The 27,038-nt window shown below is 40.3% G+C and overlaps 1 protein-coding gene across 1 annotated transcript in view; it reads left to right on the top strand.

Moving 5' to 3' along the window:
* LOC114031711 (GREB1-like protein) overlaps positions 1-27,038 on the top strand; it is a 148,257-nt gene that overhangs the window by 108,249 nt on the left and 12,970 nt on the right. Inside the window, exons 18-27 of the mRNA XM_027846868.1 lie at positions 59-192; positions 5,557-5,896; positions 13,016-13,131; positions 14,021-14,265; positions 15,529-16,073; positions 17,741-17,843; positions 21,717-21,872; positions 22,318-22,457; positions 24,932-25,093; positions 25,185-25,389. Of these exons, the coding sequence (XP_027702669.1) occupies positions 59-192; positions 5,557-5,896; positions 13,016-13,131; positions 14,021-14,265; positions 15,529-16,073; positions 17,741-17,843; positions 21,717-21,872; positions 22,318-22,457; positions 24,932-25,093; positions 25,185-25,389 (2,146 nt within the window). The remainder of the gene's footprint in view (positions 1-58; positions 193-5,556; positions 5,897-13,015; positions 13,132-14,020; positions 14,266-15,528; positions 16,074-17,740; positions 17,844-21,716; positions 21,873-22,317; positions 22,458-24,931; positions 25,094-25,184; positions 25,390-27,038) is intronic.

The raw sequence follows: 27,038 nt of genomic DNA, 5'->3' as shown, positions 1-27,038 counted from the left end.
CTCTCTCTCTCTCTCTCTCTCTCTCTCTCTCTCTCTCTCTCTCTCTCAATTTAACTAGGAGGACATGGGCAGTGAGGAGAAGCTGTATTTTGGCTTGAATGAGTACAGCAAGTCCCTGCAGTGGGGAATCACTAGTCCACTTCTAAGATGTGACGAAACGTTTGAGAAAATGGTCAACACGCTCTTAGAAAGGTAAATAATGAGAAAGCGTAACCTTTGATCCAGCTGTAGACGCATATCTGAAACAGGCAAGAATATGGTGAATCCCAGTGTTGTATTGGACAGGGTATGAGCTGTGAAAATGATATTTTGAAGGTTTGGAATAAAATTAGTCTTTTATGTGATGACCATTCATTCATGCTGGTAGAATAACAGTGGGCATGGCAAAAATAGGGCTGAGGCCCCTCCTTCCATCTGCTGGATGATCTTGACTTCATACTCAAATGCCACCACCTGGAGGTAAAAATAAAGAAAATTTCTCTCATCAAAGATTGTGAGTGGAGGTTCACATACTCTTTCTGGCTTTTCTAATAATAAGTAGTCTTTCTCCTAACAGTTTGCTTCAATCTAATATTAGGTACAAGATCAAACTTCATTGTGGTGTGAGGAAATTTGGTATATAAACTATATACCACAAAAGAGCTGAGATTCATAGCTGTGCAGTCCAAGGCCCTTCCACACCTTAGCAGATAGTTTCATGAACTGCTGTGGCTAAAAATATTTATCACCTAGTGGCCAGTCTCTGGTAAGGGACATTTCTAGGCCCCCCTTCAGCCCATAGTTTATGTCTTTCTAACTTCCATCCCTCTTTTCAACTTTTCTGTTTCTATCAAGGGTGCAACCATCCTTCTAGTCACCCAGGTTTACAACCTTGGTGACTTAATTCCTTAATTCCTTAATTCCTACTTTCCTTCACCATACATCTCTAACCAGTTGCTAGATGTTATTGTTTCTACCTCTGGAACATCTCTCCCATCCATCCCCTTACTTTCTACTCACACAACAACCATCCTAGTTCAGATCTTCTTTACCTCTTTCATTGCCTATCAAATGACTCCTAATTGGCATCCTTGCCGCAAGTCCCACCCCACCCCACACTTACCATCCTCTCAAGCTATTATCCAATATCTCTCTTTCTTTTCACTGCCAAACACCTTGAAAAAAAAAAACTGCTTAAACTCATTGCATCCTCTTTCTTGCCTCCCATTCATTTCTTAACCTCTTGCATTGTAGCCTCTAACTTTATTATCAACTGAAATGCTTCTCTGTGAAGTTACCAGATGATGTGTAGTAATTCACAAACCCGCATCATGCCCTTCACAGTTTGACTGTAACTCTATGAAAGTTCACCCTGGCCCAAGCTGTCCAGGAATATATCCGGGAACACCTCACCAGGCCAGGTTATCAAGGCCAAGACTGTCCTCACCCAACCAGAATATCAGGGTACCTTAATCTAGCAGGATAGCACACAGCCCATGTAGTTAGTAAATATATCTTGCCAGTTAGCAACCAGAAGAGAAAGCTGAGAAGCTAAGAGGCCTTATTATGGGTCCGTGGGGAGCCTGGTGCATCACGTGGTTTACTTGGTTTTACTCATGCTTTTCTCAACCCAGTCTCTCTGCCTTGGTCTGTTCTCATTTATTCTCATTTATACTCATTTAAATTTTGCCTCAGGCCAGCCATTACAACGGTAACCCAAAGTCTCAAAGAAAGGTTCCATGAAGAATAACAGAAGTTAATTTCACAACATTTTCCCTCATTGAAGAAAGCCCTAATTAGAAAAAAAAAAAAAAGACCACATTTCTACTCAGTCAAATGGGATTAATAGTTGTAAAATGCTTAGCACAGTGCCTGGCACATAGTAAGTGTTTTTTCCAGTGCTTAGCATAGTGCCTGGCACATAGTAGGTGCTTAATAAATGTTTATTGACTAGCTGTTTGTACAGGAATGGAGGTGACACCAAGGGGAAGATGGAGGGAGTGGAAGATGAACAAATACCCCTTCACCTCACCAAAACTCCCAGACTGTGGCAACACAGAGAGGCAAACATACATATACATTGTCTTTAACATTATCATTATTTAGGCACTAGAAACTTATCTTAGCCTAACATTGCCAAGATCCAGAGGATATTATTTTCCTAATAAGCTAGCGATGTGTCCCTAGCTTCAAGCTCTAAACAAAATGCAGTGTCAGTTCTGGAGACAGAGGACTTGGGGTCAAATCCCACCTCGTAAGCTTACGACCTTTGTGACCTTGGGCAAGCTAGTTAACCTCCCTAGGCCCTAGTTTCTTCATCTATAAAATAAAGGGGTTGGAATAGATAACTTCTGAAGCCCCTTCCAGCTATTGATCTGCAATCTGACGATACCATGACATGCCGAAGCAGTCAAAGCAATTAAAAAGCGGGGCTATCCTGAACAAACCAGAAAGTCAGGTCACCTGAAGTCAATGATCTTTGTATTGCATGGGTAAGTGCAGACAGGATCACACATTTTCCCAATGAGATTGCTGCTTAGAAACTGAATCAGCAGAAATAATTCTGTTGCTTATCTCTCTGCCTTTCTATAGGCTGACTGTCCCAGAACGCTGTCCATTCTCATCTCTACTTCTTTGGATCCCTAACTTTATTCACTGCTTATCTCCTGTCCCATCCCCTACCAGAAGCCTTTTCCTGATCCTCCTAGCCTGTTGGGGCTCACTTGTTCCTCAGATTTTTGTGATATACTGGTTTACCTGTTTGTTTGCCCCTGGTGGAATGTAAGCTCCTTGAGGGCAGAAATCATTTTTCATTTTGTCTGTATACCCCTGCTGCCTATCATGTACTTAATATTAATTCAATACTTAATAATGATTCCCAGTAAATGCTTGTTGGAAGTAAGTATGTGATCATAGAAGGGAATTTAATAGATCATTTCCTCCAGCCTCTTCTTTTAACAGAAGAGAAAACCTAGGCCCAGAGAGGTTTACTCAAGAACACATAGGAAATGGGTGTGGCATGTATAACTTACATTAGATTGCTTACCGTTTCAGGGTTGGGAGAGAAAAAAGAGGGAGGGAGGGAGAGGTGGAATTTGGAATTCAAAACCTGAAAAAAAAAAGTTTTTAAATTGTTTTAACATGTTAATTGGGGAAAAAATAAAATATTATTTAAAAAAAAAAAAGAGTGTGAGAGCTAGACTTCAAACCTAGGTCCCCTAGGACAGTGTATTGTCCACCCTACCCTGAGGTGATCTAGAAAGGTGACTGTATGGAACAGGTTTATACGCAAAAATAATATATGGCTTCCTACAGTTCTTGAGATTAAGCCTGATATTGGGGTAAAATCTTTCGTTACATTGGCATTGTATTATATTGAATTTTTCTCACAGAAAATCATTTTCATTGTGTTGATATTGAAGTAGTCATTAGCCATTAGTATATTTATATTATTTCATGTTCTCATGTTCTGGAAGGTACTTTGCTATATATATGTAGCTTTCAGAATCTTATAAACTGGGCCAGATCCATGGAGCGAGTGTTCTATTTCTTATAATAGAATGAAAGGATATTTTATAGAAGGTATATTCATTGCACTCTCTGCTATTCACTTGTTTGGTTTTTGAAGCCCTTCATAACCTATCTTTCCAATCTCTGCAATGCAGTAACCCTGGCCTCCTTGCTATTTCCATGTATCTGCCAAAGCAGTATTATTTAAATTTAGAGACAACTATGTGGTACAGTGGATAGAGCACTAGACCTGTAGTCAGGATAAAATCTGGCCTCAGACACTTACTAGCTGTGTGATCCTGGGCAAGTCACTTAACTTCTTATCTGTCTCAGTTTCATCCTCTTTAAGGATAGTAATGGGCATGGGGCAGCTGGGTGGCACAGTAGATAGAGCTCTGGCCTTGGAGTCAAGAGGACCTGAGTTAAAATCTGACCTTACTAGCTGTGTGACCCTGGGCAAGTCACTTAACCACGATTGCCTCACCAAAAAAAAAAAAAAAAAAATAAGGATAGTAACGGGCAGCTAGGTGTTGCATGGATAGAGTGCCAGGCCTAGAGACAGGAAGATTCACCTTCCTGAGTTTAATTCTGGCTTCAGATACTTACTAGCTGTGTGACCATGGGCAAGTCACTTAACCCTGTTTGCCTCAGTTTCCTCATCTGTCAAATGAACTAGATTAGGAAATGGCAAACTAGTCCATTATCTTTGCCAAAAAATCCCCAAATGGGGTCACAAAAAGTCAGACATGACTGAAAAGGACTAAACTACAACAAAGAAAAGAACAGCATCTACTTGCTCATGTTGTTGTGAGGCTAAAATGAGATAGTATTCATAAAGTGCTTTAAAGCAGACCTTAAAGTGCTACATAAATGCTAGCTGTTGTTTTCATGAAACAGAAATCTAATCATGTCATCCTCCTGTTCATTAACTCCAGTAGCTCCCTATTGCCTCTAGGACAAAATATAAATTCATCTGCCTTTTTAAGGCTGGCACAGCCTGGCCGCACTGTCTTTCCAGTTTCATTGTACATTATTGCATTCTGTATTATTCTGGCCTCCCATAATGTTCCATCTTCCATCTTCAAGTCTTTGCAGTGACCACCCTCCATCTCCGGAATATATTCCCTTCTCACCAGGGTCTCGTTAAATCTCTTTAAGACAGCTCAAACTCCATAAAGCCTTTTCCAGTTCTCCCCCACTATCTACTACTAGTGCCCTTTCTCTGTCTTATATTTACTTTGTATTATGTGTGTGTGTGTGTGTGTGTGTGTATAAAATTACATTTATATATGTACATGTTATTTCACCCAATAGAATGTAGCCTCTTTGAGAGCAGGGATTACTTTCTTTTTTATCTATGTCTCCATCATCTGGCAAGTAGTAGGCACTTAAATGCTTGTTGATTGGTTGATTGTCTAAAACCAGGGTTCTGTACCTGATTTGTGTCGTGGAGCCCTTTGGCATTCTGATGAAGCCTTTGGACCCCTTCTCAGAATAATGTTTTTTTAAGGCATAAAACACCAAGGATTTTAGAAGAAACCAATTATAATGAAATACCATTAACAAAATATTAAAAACAACAAGTTCATGGAACCCAGGTTAAGAATCCCTGGTCTAGCATCTTCTTAAACTTCTTTATCGATAGCATGTTGGGATTATTGAATTTAGGGAAACAGCTTGGTGTAGTGAAAAGAGCAGTTTTGAGTCAAAAGACCATTATTTAAATCCCAGCTCTGACATTTATTAACTTTGTAATTTAAGTCATTTAATCACTCTGGGTTTCTTCATCAGTAAAATGGCAGTTGTGGGGGGGAGGGGAGGAAATCAAGTACTGGATCTCTAAGTTTCCTTCCTGTTCTAACTCTGTGGTTCCACTATAATCTGATTTAACTTCGTATGCCAAGATAGCACCACATATCAGAACAGTATCTCAGTATGGTGGGGCCCCATTCTGCAAAGGCTCCCAGTGACCCGCTGGCCTTTGGTCCTAACTGTAGAGCCCGTGATGAAGATCCCTGAATTCAGACTGCTTTACTAATTAACGCTGTTGTGCATGTTTTCTTTAAGGTACCCCAGGCTTCATAGCATGGTCATTCGCTGCTACCTTCTCATTCAACAGTACTCAGAAGCATTGATGGCCCTCACCACCATGGCATCTCTCCGAGACCACAGTACTCCAGAAACACTCAGCATCATGGATGACCTCATCAGCTCGCCAGGAAAGGACAAGAGTGGGCGGGGGCACATGCTGATCATCAGGGTGCCTTCAGTGCAGCTGGCTATGCTGGCAAAGGAGAGGTTGCAGGAGGTGCGGGATAAGCTGGGCCTCCAGTACCGCTTTGAAATCATCCTTGGGAACCCAGCTTCAGAACTAAATGTTGCCAGTCACTTCGTGGCACGGTTAAAGGTTAGCAACAGATAAATGTTTCTACCTTCCATTTTACCAGTTATTCATTGTTTTTTCCCAATATAGTGCAGATGTCTGAGACTTGGTCTTTGTGACAATTATGAACAAATTCATTATTTGGTATTTTATTTGATGTTTAGCATTTAATCTTCATGACAGTTTTAAGAAAGGAGGCAGTGTGTGTGATATAGTGGGGAAATAAAAATAATCATAATAACCAGCATTTATAGAGTACTTTATATATGTTATTTCATTTGATCTTCGTAACAACCCTTTAAGGTAGGTTCTATAATTATCCTTATTTTGCAGATGAGGAGACTCAGACTTAGGTTAAATCATTTGCCCAGGGTCACATAGCAAATAAGTGTCTGAGGTGGGATTTGAACTCTGATCATCCTGACTCCCAAGTCCAGTGCTCTATCTGGTATGCCACTTAGCCTCTGGCTCTATAATTAGAGGACATAGATTCAAATTCTGTGTCTGACACTGCCTGTGTGACCTGAAATCGGTTAGTCTCTCCGGGCCTAAGTTGCTTTATTTATAAAATGAGAGAATTGGATTAGATGGCCTCCGAGGGCCCTTGCACTTGTAGATCTATGATTCTTTTTTGAGGGACGTAATTATTTTCATAATTATAGATACAGTTTTAGAAGATTCTGAGAGCAAGAATTATCCCAGCCTAGCCTAGTCTCATTGCAATTAACTTTAGTCTCTAACCTATCTTGGCTGACCCAGTCCTACCAAGGATCCTGCCAAGACTCACTAGGTTTTCTGATTTCTGGGATGTCTTCAAGAAAAGGTCTCCTTCCTGCTCCCACCACTCAGTATCTTCATCCTAGTATTCTTATCAGTTCAATTATTTTTTTAAACTTCTTAAAAACTTATTTTTATAGTATTTTCCCCAATTATAGGTAAAGACAATTTTTGACATTCATTTTTAGAAGATTTTGAGTTCCAGATTTTTCTCCCTCTCTCCCTCCTTTCCCCTCTTCCTAAAATGGTAAGCAGTTTGATATAGGTTATATATGTGCAATCATATAAAATATATTTCCGTATTAATCACATTTGTGAAAGGAGAAACAGACCAAAAAGAAAAAAAAAAACATGAAAAAAGTAAAGTAAATTAAAGAAGTATGTTTCAGTCTGTATTCTATCAGTTCAGTTCTTAATGAGGCCAGTTACAATCCCCACAGTTGTTCAAAGGCACTTCTGTTCTCCTCATGTCCTCATCTTACTCCTTGGCTCCTCACTTTCAGTAGATGACCTTACTTTCCACTTTTACTCCTCTTCCTCTTCCTACTACTACTACTACTTCTACTACTACTACTACTACTAGTACTACTACTACCACCAGCACTACTACTACAACTACTGCTACTACTACTAACTACTACTCCTACTGCTACAGTTAACTAGCATTTATATAGTGTTTTAACACTTGCAAAGCACTGAACATGTTATTTCCTGTGACCCACAGAATATTCCCTTGAGGTGGGTGCTAAGTGATTTTTCCACTCCTGCTTTTCTGACCTCAAGTCCATCCCCCCAACACCACCAGGCTGCCTCTAAGGAGAGAGCCGACCATACTGAACTTCCGTGACACAGAGTCTTCCTGTCCTCACCTGTCCCTTCAGCTTCCCTTTCTGCCTCAGAGGTTTAAAGAGCCTTCCCTTAACTAGTTTAAGTTTGCCTGATTTTCAATCCCAGCCTCTAGTTCAGGGATCCCTGTCTTCAACCAGCTGTCTTGCTGTCTCAATAAGCAAAAGGAAATGGTGTGGTACAGCTAAAAGCATTAGATTTAGAGTCAGGATGAGGATTCAAATTCTGATTCTGTTGCTTACTATTTGTATGACCTTGGACAAGTCATTTCCATTCTTGGCTTCAGTTTCCTCATCTGTGAAATAAAGGAATTGGGCTAAATAACTTCCAAGGGCCTTTCTGGCTGTAAAGCTAAGGTCCCTTTTTAGCATCTCTGGTTGATATTAATGCTCTCTAGCTGTAGGTACAAAAAGGAAATGGTCATATTTGGTCTAGTATTTACTGACTTTGTGCAAGATGAATATAACACACAGCTGTCTGTTTTGTCATGAATCAGGTAAGTTTGCTTCTCTTCAACATCAAAGGGGTCTATCTAAAATAGGACCCATTCGCTCATTTTCTTCTGTGGCGTTCCTGGTGTCAGATTGAACGGCAACTGAGAACGTAACAAATTCTGCCAGGAGGTAGAAACTCTTGTCTTTTACTAAAATCAGCAGAGTCTTATTCAGCCACGAGGTATGACATTTCATGGTTAAACATCGCATCTCTCTCTAATTTTTTTGTAGTAATGTAACACATTCACAATTATGAATAATAGTAATTTTTTGAGATTTTAGCAAGTGACATTGAATTCATGGAATGAATAACGGGGAAATTTAAGATGCCCTTCTTACTCTGCATGTTATTTTTCTTATGTTTCTCCTAAGTTCTAACTAAGACAATTGTAGTTAACTTACAAGACCTCAGATCACATGAGTGGCAGGATATTTAGATCCCTGTCATAAGTCCCCGTTGCTGTTCTTAAAGGCATGGTACATTCTGGCACTTATAATTTGTCCCAGTAGCTATTTGGAATATCTGCACTTGAAGATTGTTGTTCTTCTGTCATTTCTGACTCTTTGTGACCCCACTTGGGTTTTCTTGGCAGTAATTTGCCATTTCTTTTTCCAGTTCATTTTTATAGATGAGGAAACTGAGGCAAATGGGGTTAAATGACTCGCCCAGGGTCACACAGCTAGTTAGGTATCTGAGGCCAGATTTTAACTCAGGAAGATGAATCTTCCTGATTGCAGACCCAGTGCTTTATCCACTTTGTCACCTAGCTGCACTTGAAGGTACCAGGCCTTTAAGATGCTCAGTGCCTAGCGAAATGGTAAGCATATTGCATAGGAAGACACTCAATAAATGTTTGTTGAATGAGACATAATTTATATACTGTTTGAACAATGCTGATAAAATAAGGAAGGTGAATAAGTTCAGTCAGGTAACTAACTTCTTGTGCTCTATGCTCTGTTGCTGCAGAGGGGTGAGAACTGGGGCTAAAGATATTTTTCTGGGGTTTCTTATCCTGTTTTAGCTATCCTTTAGTCATCTGTGCTAACTTGGGTAGCATATTTATACTCCCAGTCACTAGTTCAGAGTCCCTCAGGAGAAAACTAAAATCACCATATTAAGCTATTTTTTGCCCTAACAAAAATAAAATAAGAATGAAGGGCCTTTCGAGGCCTTGCAAGACCAATGTGTGTCCTTTAAGGCATACATTGACTGTGGAACCCTCTAACCAACATCCTGTTTAATTGCATAGCCCCAGGAACATGAGTTTAATAACACATCCCAATCCAGAACTTCCCAGTGGACAGACACATAGTTTCTTTCAGGCCCAACAAAGTCCTTTTTTTTACATCTCCAAAAGTGGAAATAGTATCCGGGCCCAGACCCAATCTGCTTCTCCTCTCATCAGAGATATTGAAGTAGAATTTGCACAGTAACTTGTTATTGTTAGAAATGTTATAGAGGAATTAGGCTCAAATGATCTCTGAGGATCCAAACAACTCAGATTGTGAACCTAAGGGAACCTTCCAAATGGTTCATACCAGCCTAAACCAGGACCAGACCACCCCATGTGGATTCAGTAGACCATCCAGACTCGCCCAGTCAAGGGCTTGCTTCCTGTCATAGTCCAAAACTGCTGGAATATCCTGGGATAATTGCTTTCAAACTTGGTCTTGATGTTAGGTTCTTGCCTTGTGTTCCACATAGCATCTCAGGGTTCTCCAGGACAGCTGTAGGGATCCTTTGAAAGAAGGTGTCTACATGGTAGTCTTATATGGTTTGTATGATCGCCTACTCTTTCCGGGCCCCAACCCAACCCCCAATGTCCAAATGTCTTAAAATCTCAAAATTTCTAGGATAGATCAAGACCCTTTTGGTAACCGGATCTTTTAGCAGTTGGGGAAGTAACTATGTGAAAATATTATAAGATGCTCATACCATAGGCAAGACTATAGCAGCCCTGCCAAGTAGTTCCCAGTTTACCAGTTTATTTCTTTACCATTCCCCATCCTTTGGAGTAGAAGTCGGTCCATCTAATTGACTACTGTCTTTATTTCCATTACACCATCTCAGTTCTATTTCTAACTGTCCTATTTTACATTTTATTTGATTTATAAATTGTCTCAAATTCAAAAGAAATGGAGGGAGGGGCAGGTGGACAAATAGGCAGAGAGAGAGAGGGAAAGAAATTTCTCCATAAGGACAAATGAAGCCATTAAAAAAAAAAAAAAAGCAGGCTTCGTTGACATTGAGCTTCAAGGCCATTGCTGGACTAAACATTTAGCCACACTGCTAAAACTGACAACGTTTTGGTGTTTAAAACTCCTTTGGAGTGCAATTTCATTCTAAACCCATGGTCAGTTAGTAGAGATATCTGGGCAAGTAACTTTGTAAAAGAGAAGGTATCTTTCTGTGATCGGAGTGACACTAGCCAAGGTTGTAAATGACATTTGTTATTTTTATCGATAATAACTTGAAGACAAAACTTCTTGTAGCTGTCCAGCAGAGCTACTGTTATCCAACTATTATGACCTGATTTCAGCGTACTTGGCAGTATAGTAGACTAATGAGGTTCCCGGGAGAGGCTGTTCAAATCCTATAGATAATAGGAAAGTAATGAGCAATCAGCACCAAAATAAACCCTGAAGTGCTTAAAAGAGAAAAAGGAAAGTAATGAACAGTGTCATTCTTCTTTCAAAGAATCTTCTCACCAGGGTGATTCAGCTAATGTGCATGTCAAATGAAGGAAGATTGAGTTCTCCTTCATGTGGCAAATGTGTGAGGAAGGATGTTTTACTGAAGCATCTTTTTTCTTAATGCTATTTTATTTTTTCTTTCTGATGAAATGAATTGTAAGATACTAGAAACCCTTTAAACTTGGATCTAATTACTCAAAATGGACAACTCTAAATGACAGGCGAGCAAATTGTGCCATGCTTTTCTTCTGCCTTAAAATATGCCTGTAGTTGAGGTTTCCCTGATGACAATTTCAAATTGAAGGAATTGTGGTATATTTCTGAAGATTAGTTTCCTTTCTGTAGGCCTCTACTCTTCATCAGGACATAAGCAGATGACTATTCCCATTCTCAATCATAATTATCCAGTGGCTTTTTAAAATTCTAGTTTTTACTTGGCACCCTCTGATTATTTTTAAGTGTGTCAGTATTCCGAATGCATGACTGTATTTTCATTAACCGCTGTATCTTTATGCCCTGCTCTTTGGTTTTCACTTTTGACCGCCAGTATCACTAAATCTTAGAATCAGCTAGAGGGCTTAGTGGATAGAGTGTTTAGCCTGGAGTCAGGAACACTTGAGTTCAAGTCTGGCCTCACACACTTACTAGCTGTGTGACCTTGGGCAAGTGGCTTAACCTCTGTTTACCTAAATCCACTGGAGAAGAAAATCGCAACCACTCCAGTATCTTTGCCAAGAAAACCCCATGGAAAGTATTGGCTATGGTCCATAGGGTCATGAGTCAGACACAACTGAACAACAACAATCACTAAGCCAAGCCTAACTCTTGTTGTATAAATCCTTAATGGCAGCTTAAACACAAAGTCTTATGAATTTTATTTTAAAATAATAGTAATTGTAGTTATTCTAGAGAGTGAACTTTTTGTAGCAAAGTAACAACTGAAATGGAAGTCATATGATTATCACATTTGGACATCTTTAAGGAAGTTTAGATTTTCAGTCTTTTAGAGAATAACCTTTTGGAAAGGTTAGTAACTTTGAAGACCCCCCGCCCCAAGTCAGTAATTATTTATGCTGGTTGCTTTGAAGTAAACATAACAATTTATAATTTTTAAACTGCTAAAAATAAAATAAAACAGACATGGAAAAGAGCTCCTAAGTAATATTTATTTGGTGATTAGTTTTCCCACTGAAAGAAGTATCTATTTGAATGAAGTTTAACAATTCATCATTTATATATAAAACTGTCTTTTTTTGGTCAAGTCAGAAGGCATTTATTTACTGGGGTTACTGAGTGTTAGGCACTGTGCTAAGCATTGGGGATACCAAATACAGGAAAAGAGACAGACAGTCCCTGCCTGTCCTCAAGAAGCTCACATTCTGATGGGGAAAGACATGACATAAATGGGAATTTTAAAGTTGGGAGTAGGGAAGGAAGAGATGAAGGTACCTAGTGCAGAGGCATTGTAGAGTCCGGGAGAGTCAAGCATATAGCCGGAAGAAGAATGAAGACGTGGCTGGCCCAGGCATCCTCCTTAAAATGGAGGTTCTGAAAGAAATCAGCCAATCAGAGACAGTGGCTACAGGGCACTTCCAGTGTGTGAAGTCCAGGGACAGAGTGAGCTTCCATGGTGAAGAAGTTTCTATGGCATGGTAGAGGAAGACCAGGAGAGTCCAGAGTGCAACCTAATGCATCAAGGAAAACTTACTTAGACAAAAACTCCAAGGTGTTTATTTGTGAAGAGAGTGTCTTTGGGTATTTTCATTAAGTCAGATCAGATAATCAAAAAATGTAGACTATTACACATTTCATTGTATTTTATATCACTGTAAAATAATAATAGATGACATTTGTTTCATTCTTCAAAATTTGCAAAGTGCTTCAAAACATGATCTCATCTTAGGCTCACAACAACCATTCTCTTTCCTGTTAATAGTAATCCAGTTAGAAATTGGAATGAAAACTACAAGTCATATTCTGCCTTGGACTGACTCCATCTGCGCTCCTTTGGGGGATAATGCATCCCTGTATTCCAAGGGTTCTTAAATCTATGGATGAACTTTTCAGAGTAATATTTTCAAATGCACAAAATAAAATATATAAGATTATAAAGAAAACCAGCTATATTAGAATACAGTTATCAAAATATTTCATTTAAAAAAGTTCATAGACTCTAGGTTAAAGAACCCTTGATCTCTCCTATTCATCTACTAAATTAGGATTCCTTTGGGGTTGTAGCCTTTTCTAGAATTTACAGATTACACAGATCTAAGTGAAGATGGACCCTGAATTAGGAGAAATTTAATTTTACTAAATGGATTTCTTTCTGCAGAGTTGGAGAAGAAATGAACAAGAAGAATGGATCCCTCGGACCTATCAGGATTTAGAAGGTCTACCTTGTATTGTAATATTAACTGGAAAAGACCCTCTTGGAGAAACTTTTCCCAGGTACTGTTTAAACAACCACTTCTCACTCTCCATTATTCATTGTTTAGAGTGAAAGGTTAAGGCCACGAAAGGTTAATAACCATAGTTAGGCTGCCATTCCTTTCTATGTCAGTGCTGTAGGGGTGTAGAAAACACTGTCTAGTTTTCTGTCATCTGGCTGGTCTGGAAGCCCTTACCTTAAAAAAAGAAGATACACTAGTTTTAGAGAAATCACAGGGTTAGAGGAGGCAAGCAGATTGGGAGGCCAACTGCCACAAGTGGATACTGCCTATTACTGGCAAAAAAAGTACCCCTTTCTCTGGATGGCTGAAAAAACATATCCTGCTGACCTGTTAATTCTATTCCTGTTGACCCAAATATGTAACACACAAAATGTTTTGCTTTGGAAGCATCTTGAATAAAGACCTTGTTACCTTTGTGAGCAAAGCCTCATGGTGAGAGGATTATAGAAAGCGTTTAGAAAACTAGTCAACTATTCATGGATTATTTGGTTAACTATTTAAGCATCATAGAGAGAGAACATCCCTACCACATCCCCCTCTCACTTCTCAGCTTCAGGGGAAGGATCCTATAAGCAAAGACAGCAGCAGGAAGGATCCCTGCCTCCCTGGGTAAGAACAAGTCCTAGAGAACCATACTGCTGGAGCAGTAGCCATGTGCACCTCCAGTAGTCTCCATAAGCAACCTTGCTCCCCATGCACTATTTTGTGGAGGTGGGAAGTGTCGTTGTTGGTGATAAGGATGGGGTGGAGGCAGAAATAGTGCATGCTGTATACCAGATCCAATGCACATTAGGAATACCTCTTGCAAATAAACAAATGTGTGCACACAGCTGTTCCCATTCAAAATGCAAAGTTCAGAAGAATAGCACAATTTTTTTTTTAAACAGGTCCTTGAAGTACTGTGACCTCCGGTTAATTGACTCGAGCTATTTAACTCGAACCGCCTTAGAACAGGAGGTGGGCCTGGCATGTTGCTATGTCTCTAAGGAAGTCATCCGAGGGCCCATCGTTGCTCTGGATCTTAGTGAGAAGGAGCATGAGAGAACCAGTGTCAGCGAAAATGACTCTGATGAGCTGCTGATTGATTTGGAAAGGCCCCAGAGCAATAGCAGTGCAGTCACTGGAACTTCAGGTTAGTAGTTTGGTTCATCTTTCTTACCTCTTTCCTTAGGAGGGATTCTCCAGGAAGAGGGTAAAGGGTATGAAGGCTTAAGGAGGGCCATTAATTGGCTGGAACCACAGAGCAGGTAGGGATAGAGCATGCTTTTACAATAGCCTTCAGTGACCTCTGTCACAGGGTTATTGGAAAAAGATGATTCGTAATATGACAACAAAGCATTTCATGAAAAAGCTGTCAACCACCCAAAGGACTTCTCATCCATTTTCACAATTTCCCCTAACCCTTAAGAGTATCAAGAAATATTGAAAAAATTATGTTGGATGTTATGGTAGGGTACAATGTTATTGGCCCTTAGCTAAATTCCTTCCAGTCCCAGAGGCTTTGAGCCTGTGTTTATTTGCTGGAATGACTTGGCTGGCTACTTCAGTGACAAATATTAACCCACCTGTGATGTTAATATTATTTTTTCCTTTTCACCCAGTATTCTACCAAGATGGTGATTCTAAGTAGGCCAGCTAGGCCTGGGTTATTTGTTTGTGTGGTTAGCCTTTTTCTTGGCTCTTTTAGTCCTTGCCTTAATTCTGTTGTCTAGTGGAGTTGATGCAGTTGCTAATGGATTTCCTTCTCCCAGCTGCCCCCCCTTAGACCTCTCTGCACAAGGACTGGCTGACCAAACGTATTGGGGAGAGCGTCTGAGTCCCAGGATTCTTTTTGAGGCAGTGAAGCCCATTACTATAGTTTGTAAGAATCCCTCAGGTGATCTGCAGGCTGGTCTCTAGTACAAATGTTTGTAATATAATGTTAACAGAATCTGATCCAGATTAATGTTCTGCTTAAAATAACATTCCTGATTGGTGCCTCCTGAAAGCAATACTGCCCTTTTATAGCAGTTGGTATTTTTGGGTAGTAGGTGGTGGGAATCAGTAAGTTAATGATCCCTGAGATTTTTTGCCCCTCCAAAGGTGGTGTAGAACCACTACTCTGTTTGGTCATAGTAGCGCCTTGCTCACCCTCGGCCAGGAATTGAAAAGCCAATAGTATTCTCTGCCTAGCCTCCCTTTACCAGCTAGCTTGTTGGTATTACACATGCAGGCCATCAGAGACACAGGGATTTTGAGTGAGTAGCTTTGAAGATGGACTTGAAACAGAATCCTTCCTGTTGGCATAGCTGTCAGCTGAGATTGACTTCTGGGGTGTGTCTTCCCCAGGCTCTAGAACGCTTGGCATCCCTTCTTCACTGAGCATCCTTGGTGGGTGCATGTTCTCCTCTTTTAGGTTCCATAGCAGAGAACGGAGTGAGTTCCTCTTGTGCAGCCCAGAAGCAAAGTTTCCAAAATGCAGCCAACAGCTCAAGGCTTGATGAAGGGGTTACTCCAGAATCCCCCCCGGGAGAACCTTTGAAGCAAGAGTGTGATTCCCTGGGCCATCAGATGGCAAGCAGCACCACCTCCAAGCCTTCCTCTTCCTCCTCCACATCCCGGACTTTCCAGTGGCCGGGGCAACCCGCCAAAGGCTGCAGGGGTTTGCATGTGTCCCTTCCACGCATTGTGATACTGTCCAAAGCTGCCTACTGCCTCCTGGGCGCTCAGAGGAGTGGGCAGTTGCCTTCCTCTTCTTCCCTCCTTCCCCACGCTGACGTGTCATGGGTGAGCTCTTTGAGACCCTTTCTGCACAAGGATATGACCAGTGAGGAGCAGTCCCTGTACTACCGCCAGTGGACAGCTGCCCGGCAGCATCATGCTGACTACAGCAACCAGGGGGATGCCACTGGCTCCCGGAGCTTCCATCCCCGCAGGCTGCTGCTCACAGGGCCCCCACAGGTAAGCACCCCCTATCCAGAGCCTACTGTATGGACCTCGACTGGAAGTGAGCTGGGAGAAGGGGGCACAGATTTCTCAGAGCTGGGAATTGTAGGATAGAAACATCTAGCAGTGGCAAAAGGGATGACCCAAAGAATAAGGATCACCCAGTAATTCTAGTGCTAGAAATAAGCCAAGAGCATTATAAAAGAAACAAAACAGAACCGTCTGTTCAAAGATTTTTATAACACCGTTATTTCTTTTTGCAAACCCCGCCCCCAAAACTAGAAGCAACCTATGTTTGCCCAATAGGGGATTTCCAATAGGGAAATGAAATAAATTGTGATACATTAATATTATGGAAAATTATAATGCAATTGAAATTGACCAATATAAAAAATATGAAAAGCCCTTTAAGAAATAGTCCAAAGCATCAGAAGAACAGAATACATATGACGAAATAGCTGATAATAAGCATTTTAATGTTTACAAAGCCCTTTACATATGTTATCTTCTATTATCTTTATTTTACAGATAAGGAAACTGAGACAAACAGAAGTTAAGTGACTTAGTCAGGGTCACCCAGCTAGTGAATGTCTAAAACTAGATTTGAGCTCAAGTATTCCTGACTCCAGGCCCAGTGCTGCATCCACAGAGCTGCCTTGTACCTCTTTAACAAATAAATACAGCAAATTAAAAAAAAGAGAAAAAATGAATGAGAATGAATGAATAGACCAAGAATCTTGATGGAGACATAGAATAATTGTAAAGTTATGATGTGTTATGCACTGAAATCATTTATGTAAATGTAAATAGTTGTAAAGCAACTCTAATTGGATAAATTCATGTTTACTATAAAACTTAGAATAAGTCATTAATTTAAAAAAAAGTAGGCACCAAACTTGTTCTTCCCGGCCCTTGAGACAGAACTATAGGTAAAAGTTGGCAGATTTCAGCTCAGTGAAAGGACAGATTTCCTGATATTTAGAGATGGTCATAAAAGGAACAGGCTACTTTGGTAGGTCATGAATTCCTTGTCACTCTAGGTATCTAAGCAAAAGCTTAAAAACTTGTAGTTGGGAATACTATAAAAATAATTCATGTTTTAAGCTTATTATTATTAATAGCAGTAATGATAATAGCCGGCATTTATAAAGAATTTTAAGGTTTGCAAAGTGCTTTATGAATATTATTTCATTTTATCCTCATAATGACATGGGTAATAGATGCTATTATTATCTTCATCTGTAAAATGAGAAAACTGAGACAATCAGGGGTTAAGTGACTTGCCCAGTGTCACACAGCTGGTAAATATTTAAGGCCAGATTTGAACTCACATCTTCCACAGAACCACCTCAGTGCTTAATGTAGTAGATGACCTCTTATGTGTCTTCCAACTCTAAATCCTATAATTCTAAAAACCATCAGCAAATGGGAAATGATGAAAATGATTATGAAAATATTTTTACTGAATTTTGTATTTATTTTATATGATTTTATTCTTTTTACTAAAGGTAGGTTCTTTATGTGTTGAGAAAAAAGAGAAAAGAAATAGCATCTCTTCTGAGTTAGAAGTAACTGATGCATTTTTTTACTAATGTAATGTTTGTGTATTATTAATGAAATGTTTAATTTTTCCCCTCTTCCCATTTTGTTTTCCTTCTCTTGCCTCAAAATGGTTCCATCAGGTGGGAAAGACTGGCTCCTATCTGCAGTTCCTAAGGATTCTCTTCCGCATGCTCATCAGGTTACTGGAGGTCGATGTGTATGACGAGGAAGAGATTAATATCAGTAAGTATGGTACAAGAATTCTCAGAGGCCTTTTTGTGAGGTAAATTGGAGGAGGGAAAGGTAAAGGGAGGGTATAGATTACAAAGAAAATTAAATTGTCCCATGTTTCTGACATCTTCTGGTGTTTCATTTGTAAAAGCCTTTTGAAGACTTCTTTTGTATCCCCTAGCAGGCATCATGCTGGGAGAATTAATAGGTGTCTAGTAACTATTTGTTGAGTGAATGAATGGAAAAGCATTTGTTCAGCACTCAGCAATGTGCCGAGTACTGTGCTGAGCCCCAGAGAGAGAGGAAAGTGAGCTGGGCCCTGCTTCCAAAAGAAGTTCATATTCTGAAAGTGGGGGAGATGATATACATAGAAGGGTCTGCTTGAAGGGAAAATGGAAAGGCCCTTTGGGCTATACCATCAAGGCAGATGGTAATGAGTGGATGAAAGAACAAAGGCTGGTGGGATATCATAAAATTGAATGCTGTCATGTTCTCATACTGTGTTGCCTAAGTAGCCAGAATGTATTCTTATCTTCAGTCAGGCTCTGTCTGTTGTGGGCTTTCCCCCTATTTCCATTAACAAGGCAATTAAATGATGAAGGAAATTGAAATTTAAAATCATTTCCAATAAGATAATAGGGAACAGTGCTCAGTGAGGGTAGTAGTCAAGCAGAAGAATATTATTACCAATAATAATAATAATAATAATAACTCAAGTTTATATAGAGCTTTAAGGTTTATAAATGCTTTGTTTTCAGCTCTGTAAAGCAAGTAAGTAGAGACTTCCTCCTTTGGGTGAGAAGGAGAAGGAAGTTCAGTGACTTTAACTTTAACTCTCCATATCTCTTTTTCAGTTTGGTCTCTCTCTTTTTACTCTCTGAAGTTTAAGCATCTTGTTCTTCCAGTCCTGAGTCTAACAGTGAGATGGATGCTAGGGAAGAATGATATCCTGACCCATCTACATCTAGAAATGGATCAGGTGCTGGTCTAGCCAGGGGCATGTTGGAGTCAACTCATATTGGCTTAGGAGAGCTGATAGTTAAAAATTTTCCATGCAAAGGGGCAGCTGGGTGGCACAGTGGATAGAGCTCTGGCCTTGGAGTCAGGAGGACGTGAGTTCAAATCCAGTCTCAGACACAAGACACTTACTAGCTGTGTGACCCTGGGCAAGTCACTTAACCCCAATTGCCAAAGCAAACAAAAAAAATATTTTTTTTCCATGCGAGCATTTGTGCCTTAGAAATTGGCAAATACTTCAAATCAGGGTTTGATATATTGCCTTTTTAAGTTGTCTAGGCTTAGGAAAGTGATGGAGAAATTTTTGATAATAGAGATTAAACTTTCGAGTGTCATGCATACTTTTTAAAAAACTTTTTTTTTAATTTTACCAAAAACCATTCATTAAACATTTACCAATATCCCCTGAATCCATCCCTAGTGGGACACAGCCACAACAGGGAAGGCCTGTGAATTCTGCTCCAATATAGATTAGACCTTTAAGGTCTAGGCTGGTTTCTTAAAATTAATCTAGAATATTCACACCAAGGCAGTACTGAATTAGACTAGCCGCCTTAGATTAGGTAGGTTACTTTCTGATTGTCCTACAACATTAATGAAACATTACCCTTGCAATGCTTTCCTTTTTCTCATATGTGTAAAAGATGGTATACTCTGAAGAAATGTTTTATTCTTATTTTTCATTGAAGGGGGCAAAGAAGGGAGAGAAAAAAAGACATATATACATTCCCAAGCAGGATATTTTTTCCCTTCCCCAGTTTACATTCATGCTTGTAGATCATCCCACTCTACCCCCTCTCTCCTCAGTCCCAAGATGAGACAGATGCCCATTATCCCGTAAAGTGGGCTGAAACTTCTAGCTGGACTCTGAAGACTGTGTGAGGTCCCTGGCATGCTCCTAAATGGGGCTGGACCAGACCTGTAAGGACTACTCCAGACACAGGCTAATCCTTCAATCTTCTGCCCTGGAGCCAAACTAGAATTAAATTTATTTCCAGAGGAAAGAAGCAAGATGCTTTTAATCCCTATCATTTTACTTCTTCTAAAACATCCCCAGTGTCCCTGAAGAAATTTTGGTCATCTTATTTCCTTACTTCAGGAGACTCCATGCCATTCCATTCAACATTTATTAAGTGCCTACTAGGTGCAAGGCACTGTGGAATCTTTACCACTGAGTATTTTAGACCACAAGGGCAGCTAGGTGGATAGAGAGCACTGGGTCAGAAAGACCTGAGTTTGAATCCAGCCTCAGATACTTATTAGCTGTGTGACCCTGAGCAAGTCACTTATCTGCTGCCTGCCTCAGTTTCTTCAACTATAAAAATGGGGATAATAACATTACCTACCTCCCAGGGTTATTGTAAGAATCAGTTGAGATAATATTTGTAAAGCATTTGTGGTGCCTGGCACATAGTAAGTATTATATAAAAAATGCATAGTCCTTTTCTCCTTTACTGTATATTACTGTGAGTTGCTGTAGCAAAGAAAAATTTGTGACCTCATGAACAGCCTTCCAGTGATTGGCCTCTATGTGCTTAGCTAGTGTGTTTTTTGTGTGTGTTTAGTTGTTTTTCAGTTGTGTCCAACTCTTTGTGTCCCCATTTGGGGTTTTCTTTATCAAAGATACTGGAGTGGTTTGCCATTTTCTTCTCCAGCTCATTTTACAGATGAGGAAACTGAGGCAAACAAGGTTGAGTGACTTGCCCACGATCACACAGCTAGTGAGTATCTGAGGCCAGATTTGAACTCATGAAGATGAGTGTTTCTGGCTCCAGGCCCAGCACTCTATCCATTGCACCACCTAGCTAGGCTAGTCCTTAAACAAATCATACAGTCCACCACTGGCCTATATTGCTTGATGGCTGGACCTGGCTAAACTTTTGTTCCCCAGGAATAACCTTTGATAACCTAAGACCACCTTCTTAGCACAGTGTGACACCAGACTGAATAGGATTTTAGTGATGATTTCTGTATCGTGTCATAACCATTTGGGACTTTAATCTGCAATGATGAGTTTAGGACAATTGAGCTGTGAACCAAGGCAGATGAGAAAATCTATAGATATTTTTAGTAAATGGTTCTTTTTGGCTAGTTCACTTTAATACTCGCCCTGCCTCCCATTGTTAGAATAGACATAAATGTACTTTTGAAAAGACACACTGAAATATTCCTACAGCAGTGTTCACAGATGGATAAGTAATGTTACTATATGGGACAAAAGGGTAATTCCTGCAATTATGCTTTTTTGGAAAATTTTTGCTTTTTTCCTTTGTGGTTTAAAGTCAATATAAATTACTTTTCCATGCCTGCAGATTTTATTTGATCATAGCAGTCTATTATGAACTGAAGAAAAATTTGGGGGAACTAGCACATGTACATTTGAGAATCCATGTGAATGTTAAAATTGAAAAGACATTAAATTTGAAAGATTCTACACATGTGCAGTTCTAACTTGGTTAAACTAAAGGCTCAGAATGACTTGATGGTGAGATACCATTTGGTGTTAGCAGGCCAGAATATTGGGAAAGTTCAGGCGGTCCTTGCACAGTTAGAAGCTGACTGCTAAGCAGTATTATTCCTACAGCGTCTGTATGCTGATTGGTCTGGGAAATTCTCACCTTAGGAATTGGTTCCGTAGATTTCTGGGTCTCTGAATCGAGGGAGGGTGTAACAAAAGCTGCATAATGGGGCTGCATTTTCCAGTGCACAAATCTGACAGCCTTATTCAGATTTCTCCTACCCTGTGATGGAAGATCCCCCGTTTTTCTGAAATGTCTCTTTCTGACCTCTTCAGTCTTGGCTTTTTATGATTTTCCTTCCTTCCTGGTTTGCACAACATCTGACACCTCTGTCTGATCTCTGCTTTAGGTCACAGTGAGAACAGTGAGATCACTCTGTCGGAAAGGGATCCGTGGCCCGACATTGAGAACTTCGGCAAAATGCCTTTTGATGTCAGTGTACATGATCCCAAGTACAATCTGATGAGTCCAGTGTTCACTGAAAAGTTGGCTGGAATCAAGCAAGGTTAGTGCAAATTGAGTCATCCTTTCCAGTGCTAAATGTCAGGGTTCCAGAGAGTCTGGGAAGTTGGTCTCCTGGAACAGGATGATCTCTAAGAACAGCCTATGAAGACTGTGTATATGTGTATGTGTGTGTGTGGGGGGGGGGTGTGTGTGTGTAAGTACTCGTGTGTGTGTCTACATCCATGTGTGCACTCTATTACATGAGCTTTCACTCCCTTTATTAGCTCATTTTCCCTCCCTCCTTCCTTCCTTCCCTCTTTATCTTTCTCACTCATGCATAAATCACAAGCTTTGATTTTCAAAACCATAGCTCAAGCCTCTAATTGTAGGCGAGAACCCCTTCTGTTCCAGCTAGTTAGGACTCAGGAGAGGGTTCTTCTCCTCACGTGTAGTCAGGCCTTGTGAATGAATCATAGGGTGGGTTTTTCCCCCTCCTTTGTGCACAGAAGCAAAAAAGGATGCCAAATTTGAGGAGTCCAGGAAACGGGAAACCATCTCCATGATGCTGACCAAGTATGCTGCTTACAACACGTTCCATCACTGCGAACAATGCCACCAGTACATGGACATCAGCCCTGCATCCCAGGTGAGGCTCACCTGTCCCTGCTACTACTTAAAGACGTTGGTATTTAAGCTGGGCTGGGAGAAGGATTCTCAGGTAGGATGTAAACTGAGGAATGGAGAGATGGAAAATGTATTCCTATTTATGACAGAGACTTTCCATAGGGTTTTCCCAGCATACTCTTGGTAGAGACTTAGACAGGATAATGTAAAAGCCCTATTGACTGGTGGCCCAAATGTGTGATGCAACAATCTGGAAAAGTTTGGGTTTGCTTGTTTTTTATTAGTTAGGGGCAGAGAAGAAAACAGAGTGTTAGTTCTACATTGTATCTAAAAGTTCTAAAAGCACTTCATGTGTGATATACCTTGGTTTTAGACTAGAAAGACTATCCTTAAATAATTGGATTGTAGGAGTATAGATAACTCGGAAAGTTGTAGTTTTTTAAATTTACCCTTCATTGATCAAAATAATGCCACTGACTTTGAGTTATATTTCCTATTTGGCTGCTGAGCTGGCCGCTGCATTGCCCTGAGCCAGCAATGTTCTTATCCCAGCATGGAATGTAATTGATGAGGGAGCTTGGAAAATAGAATTATTTGTTGCTGTTTGCAGCTAGAATCACATAGGGAGACATGAGCTCACTTCCCATTATAGCACCTTCTTACGGAATATTTGAGCAGCAAAGATGAAGGCCAGAGGAAGCTACCCACATCTTGGGGAGTACAGCACTTCTCTCCCTACTATACCTGAGGAAAAATTATTCTCCTGTTAATGGATCAGAATAACTTTCCTCCCTTAAAGACCTTCAGCTATGAAGAATAGGTCTACCACTCCAAGAAAAAATAAACCGAAGATAGATATCCTGGTTCAGGTTGACCCTTGTTTCCCCATAGTTCTTCACTCAGTCTTCACTTGAACTATATATGGATTGGTAGTAAAACTGTGAATGCATCGGTAGAATCTTTGTTTAGTTTTACTTGTCAGTAACAATAATAGCTGCTATATATGTGTTTGTGTGTATGCACTATCACTTTAAGATCTACAAAAGGCTTTATATATTTACTTCTCACACAACCCTGGGAGGGTTATTATTATTATGCTGTTATTATTCCCATTTTACAAATGAGGAAACTGAGGCAGATGGAAATTACGTGACTTGTCCAGGGTCACATGGTTAGTAGGTGTCCAAACTCATATCTTCCTGACTCCAAGTCCATAACTCTATACACGGTGACTCCTCGCTACCAAAAATATCATGGGGCTAAAAGACTTGAGCTGCACACAAAATGTCCTTTTGTAGTAAAATGTGCTTTCAAAAAAAGATAAAAAAGTTTAAAATATTGATGTGTTTTCTGTGTGATATGGGTAATAGTTGAATTGTCCCACATAAAGTATTTAGACAATTATACATGTGATTATTTTCTTTTACGGAATATCATAGTTATTCCTAAATAAACAGACCTAACTCCCTCCTAGTGTCATGCAGATAAAACTGACAAATTGTCTTTGAGTCGAGTCAAGTCTTGGCAGCTTCATTTAAGTTTTTGTAAGGCATGTGAAGATATCAGCTATAATCGGTCACTGGAATCACTTACTGAAAGAGCATGGAATACACTCTTCTCTAGAAAAATTTTTAAAGTTATTAGACTTCTGTTTGTCTTGGGATGTGTCATTTGTCCCTGACTGAATCCACAGCTTTTTGTTGTTCAGTTGGGTCCAAACTTTTCATGTGCCCATTTGAGGTTTTCTTGGCAAAAACACTGGGGTGGTTTGCCATTTCTTCCTCCAGGTCATTTTACAGATGAGGAAACTGAGGCAAACAAGGTTAAGTGACTTGCCTAGGGTCACACAGCTAGTAAGTATCTGAAGCCAGATTTGAACTCAGTTCTTCCTGGCTCTAGGCCCAGCACTCTATCCACTGCACTGCCTGGCTGCCCTACTGGGCATCATAGTCTGGTGGAAAAAGAAGAGTCAGAAGCCCCTGGTTCAAACACCAACAGCTGCTACTTTTGTTACCTGGGCAAGCACCAACCTCTCTGTGTCTCAGTTTCTTCATCTTTCATGTAGGAAGTTGCACTCAGTGATCTCTAAGGCCCCTTCCAACTCTGTAATCTTATGACCTATAGGAAACAAAAGCATTTTTCTCCCTGCGGCTTGTTGACCCTTTGGAATAGAACAAGATACTTCGTAGGTGATTTTGTATTTTATAAAAGTAATTATGGTTCAAAGGAAACATCCAAAATTCATATTAAGCAGCAGCTTTTCTGTTAATGTTATGGAGATGTGTCAAAATGAACAACTCCAGAGAAAGGGGATGCTTGTCCGCCATGGCTCTTTCTGTGTTGAGCATACAAACATGGGCTTTAGAGGATTTCAAATTCTTTAGTTACTGTTAGTCTCGACCCTGTTAGTTTCTTGGAAAACAGAGTGAGAGGTGTGACCAACCTTTTCTGCAAACCTTAAGTTTCCGTTCCTTTGCCCTTTGCTTTCCCATGCAGATGTCCGATTCTACCCTTCACGCATTCACATTCTCTTCCTCCATGTTGGGAGAAGAGGTTCAGCTCCACTTCATCATCCCCAAATCCAAAGAAAGCCATTTTGTCTTCAGCAAGCAAGGCAAACACCTGGAGAGTATGCGGCTGCCTCTGGTGTCTGACAAGGTGGGTGAGCATCATGTCCAGCCACAGGAAATGGGAGATGGGGGGAGGCTTCTAGAACGTCTTACGCCTAGTATGTTTTCCTTTTCAGCAGAATTTGAGCGTTGTCAAGAGCCCGATCTTCACTCCCTCCAGCGGACGACACGAACAAGGCCTGCTCAACCTTTACCATGCAATGGAAGGCATCAGCCACCTTCACCTCCTAGTGATCAAGGAGTATGAGATGCCACTATATCGCAAGTACTGGCCCAACCACATTATGCTGGTGCTTCCCGGCACATTCAACAATGCTGGTGCTGGTAAGCAGTTACGAATCTTATGGAGCCTTAAGTGAGAAACCCAACTTCTTTGTTTCATCCTTATGGCCAGAAACCCAAGAACTAGCAGCAATTTAGGATTAAGCAATACTGGGTTCCTCCTAAGGAAAAGTTCCACTGGTCTTTGTCATATCTTTGAAGTTGGCCTATTGCTATTAGGAAATGGGGGAGTTTTTAAGTTTAATTTTTCCCCTGACCCTCCCTATTTAGCACCATGTTCCCTTAAAATGTTTTTAGTTCCAAGGATCAGTCTCTGAGGAAGCAGTCATCAGACTGAAAAGTATTTTAGGATACTCCCTTATATATGCTCAGGAAATGTCACGGAGTGATCCCGTAGTGCAGTAGTTTAACAGTTAGAGATAGCTCTCCCCACATATTCCAGGGATCACTATCATTCCATTTTAGGCTCTAAGGGTACAATTTCAATCTGGCAAACATCAGTGGAGCCCATTTCCATCTAAAGTGGCTCTAAGAGGCCCAATCCTGCCTGCATCACCTATAGTTTCATAGACACCAGAGAGGCTGAGCCAGCTCTTAGGACCAACTTCAGAACACATAATATCACTGATGCTGATAATGTCCATCTGATTGACTGATAAAGGTGTTTGGAACAATCTTTAGTGCTCATCCGGAGTAAATTAAGAGCAAAGGACTGAATGTTCTCACTGTGACCTAAAGCAGAGATCAGACAGAGGTGTCAGAACCTCCCACTGCAGACAGTTTGGGCAGTACAACTGTTAAGGGAATAGTGGTGATGTCTGGAAACCTCTAACCGAATCTGCTATTCAGAGCAGTTGTTGTTCTGCTTCCTGGGCCATGGCTCTCCAGTTCAGAATGAAGCTTTCCAGGGTTTAAAGATAAGCTGCTCAATAGTGGTTAATCAGCAGATTGACCTTTCAAGGGGAAGTGATGCCAGCCGGTAATTCACTTTGGCTCTTTGCCCAAATGAATCTATCACAGTGCCAGCAGAGTAGTACACCTGAAATAATATTTCAGAAGCAGAGCTCTCACCATCTACATATTTCTCTCTGTTGCTTTCTCTGCTCTGATAATCATTTTTTCCTTCCTCTTCTGTCTAATCTGATCCTTTTTTCTTCCTTCTCTTTTCCTTTCCCCTTTCCCCCTTAACCTCCCTTAATCTCACACATTTTCAAAGATTAGTCATGTCTTAAGGACTGTTTTATATTCCCTGTTCTTGATTCTAAATTTCATGACTTGGACTTCTTGCGTTTTTCTCTCTCAAAAATAATTAGTTCATTACAAAACTGACAAAATTAAATTACTTTTTACTTGCATTCAGCTCTCCTTTGAGCTTTTGTCAGTGGTTTCTCTGTCCTTCAGCTAGAAATAAATAGCAGATTTTACACACACACCCTTTTTTTTTGGCTGTAGTTTTTCTACTGTTTTTGTTTGGAGAACATGCTAGTCCTAGGTCTTTTGGTGTCTGTGGTATATCCTTTAGTGATGGGTTCTATTTTAAAAGTCTGAATGGTTTCTCTGACCTCTTCAGATTATTTTCTTCTTGATTCCTTCCTATTCTCTCTCTCTCTCTCTCTCTCTCTCTCTCTCTCTCTCTCTCTCTCTCTTTCTCTCTCTCTCTCTCTCTCTCTCTCTCTCTCTCTCTCTCTCTC

Source organism: Vombatus ursinus, unplaced genomic scaffold (assembly GCF_900497805.2).
Source record: "Vombatus ursinus unplaced genomic scaffold, bare-nosed wombat genome assembly UNPS02015255.1, whole genome shotgun sequence".
Classification (NCBI taxonomy): domain Eukaryota; kingdom Metazoa; phylum Chordata; class Mammalia; order Diprotodontia; family Vombatidae; genus Vombatus; species Vombatus ursinus.
Note: the sequence above shows the minus strand (reverse complement) of the source record. Positions and strands in the feature narration are given on the sequence as shown.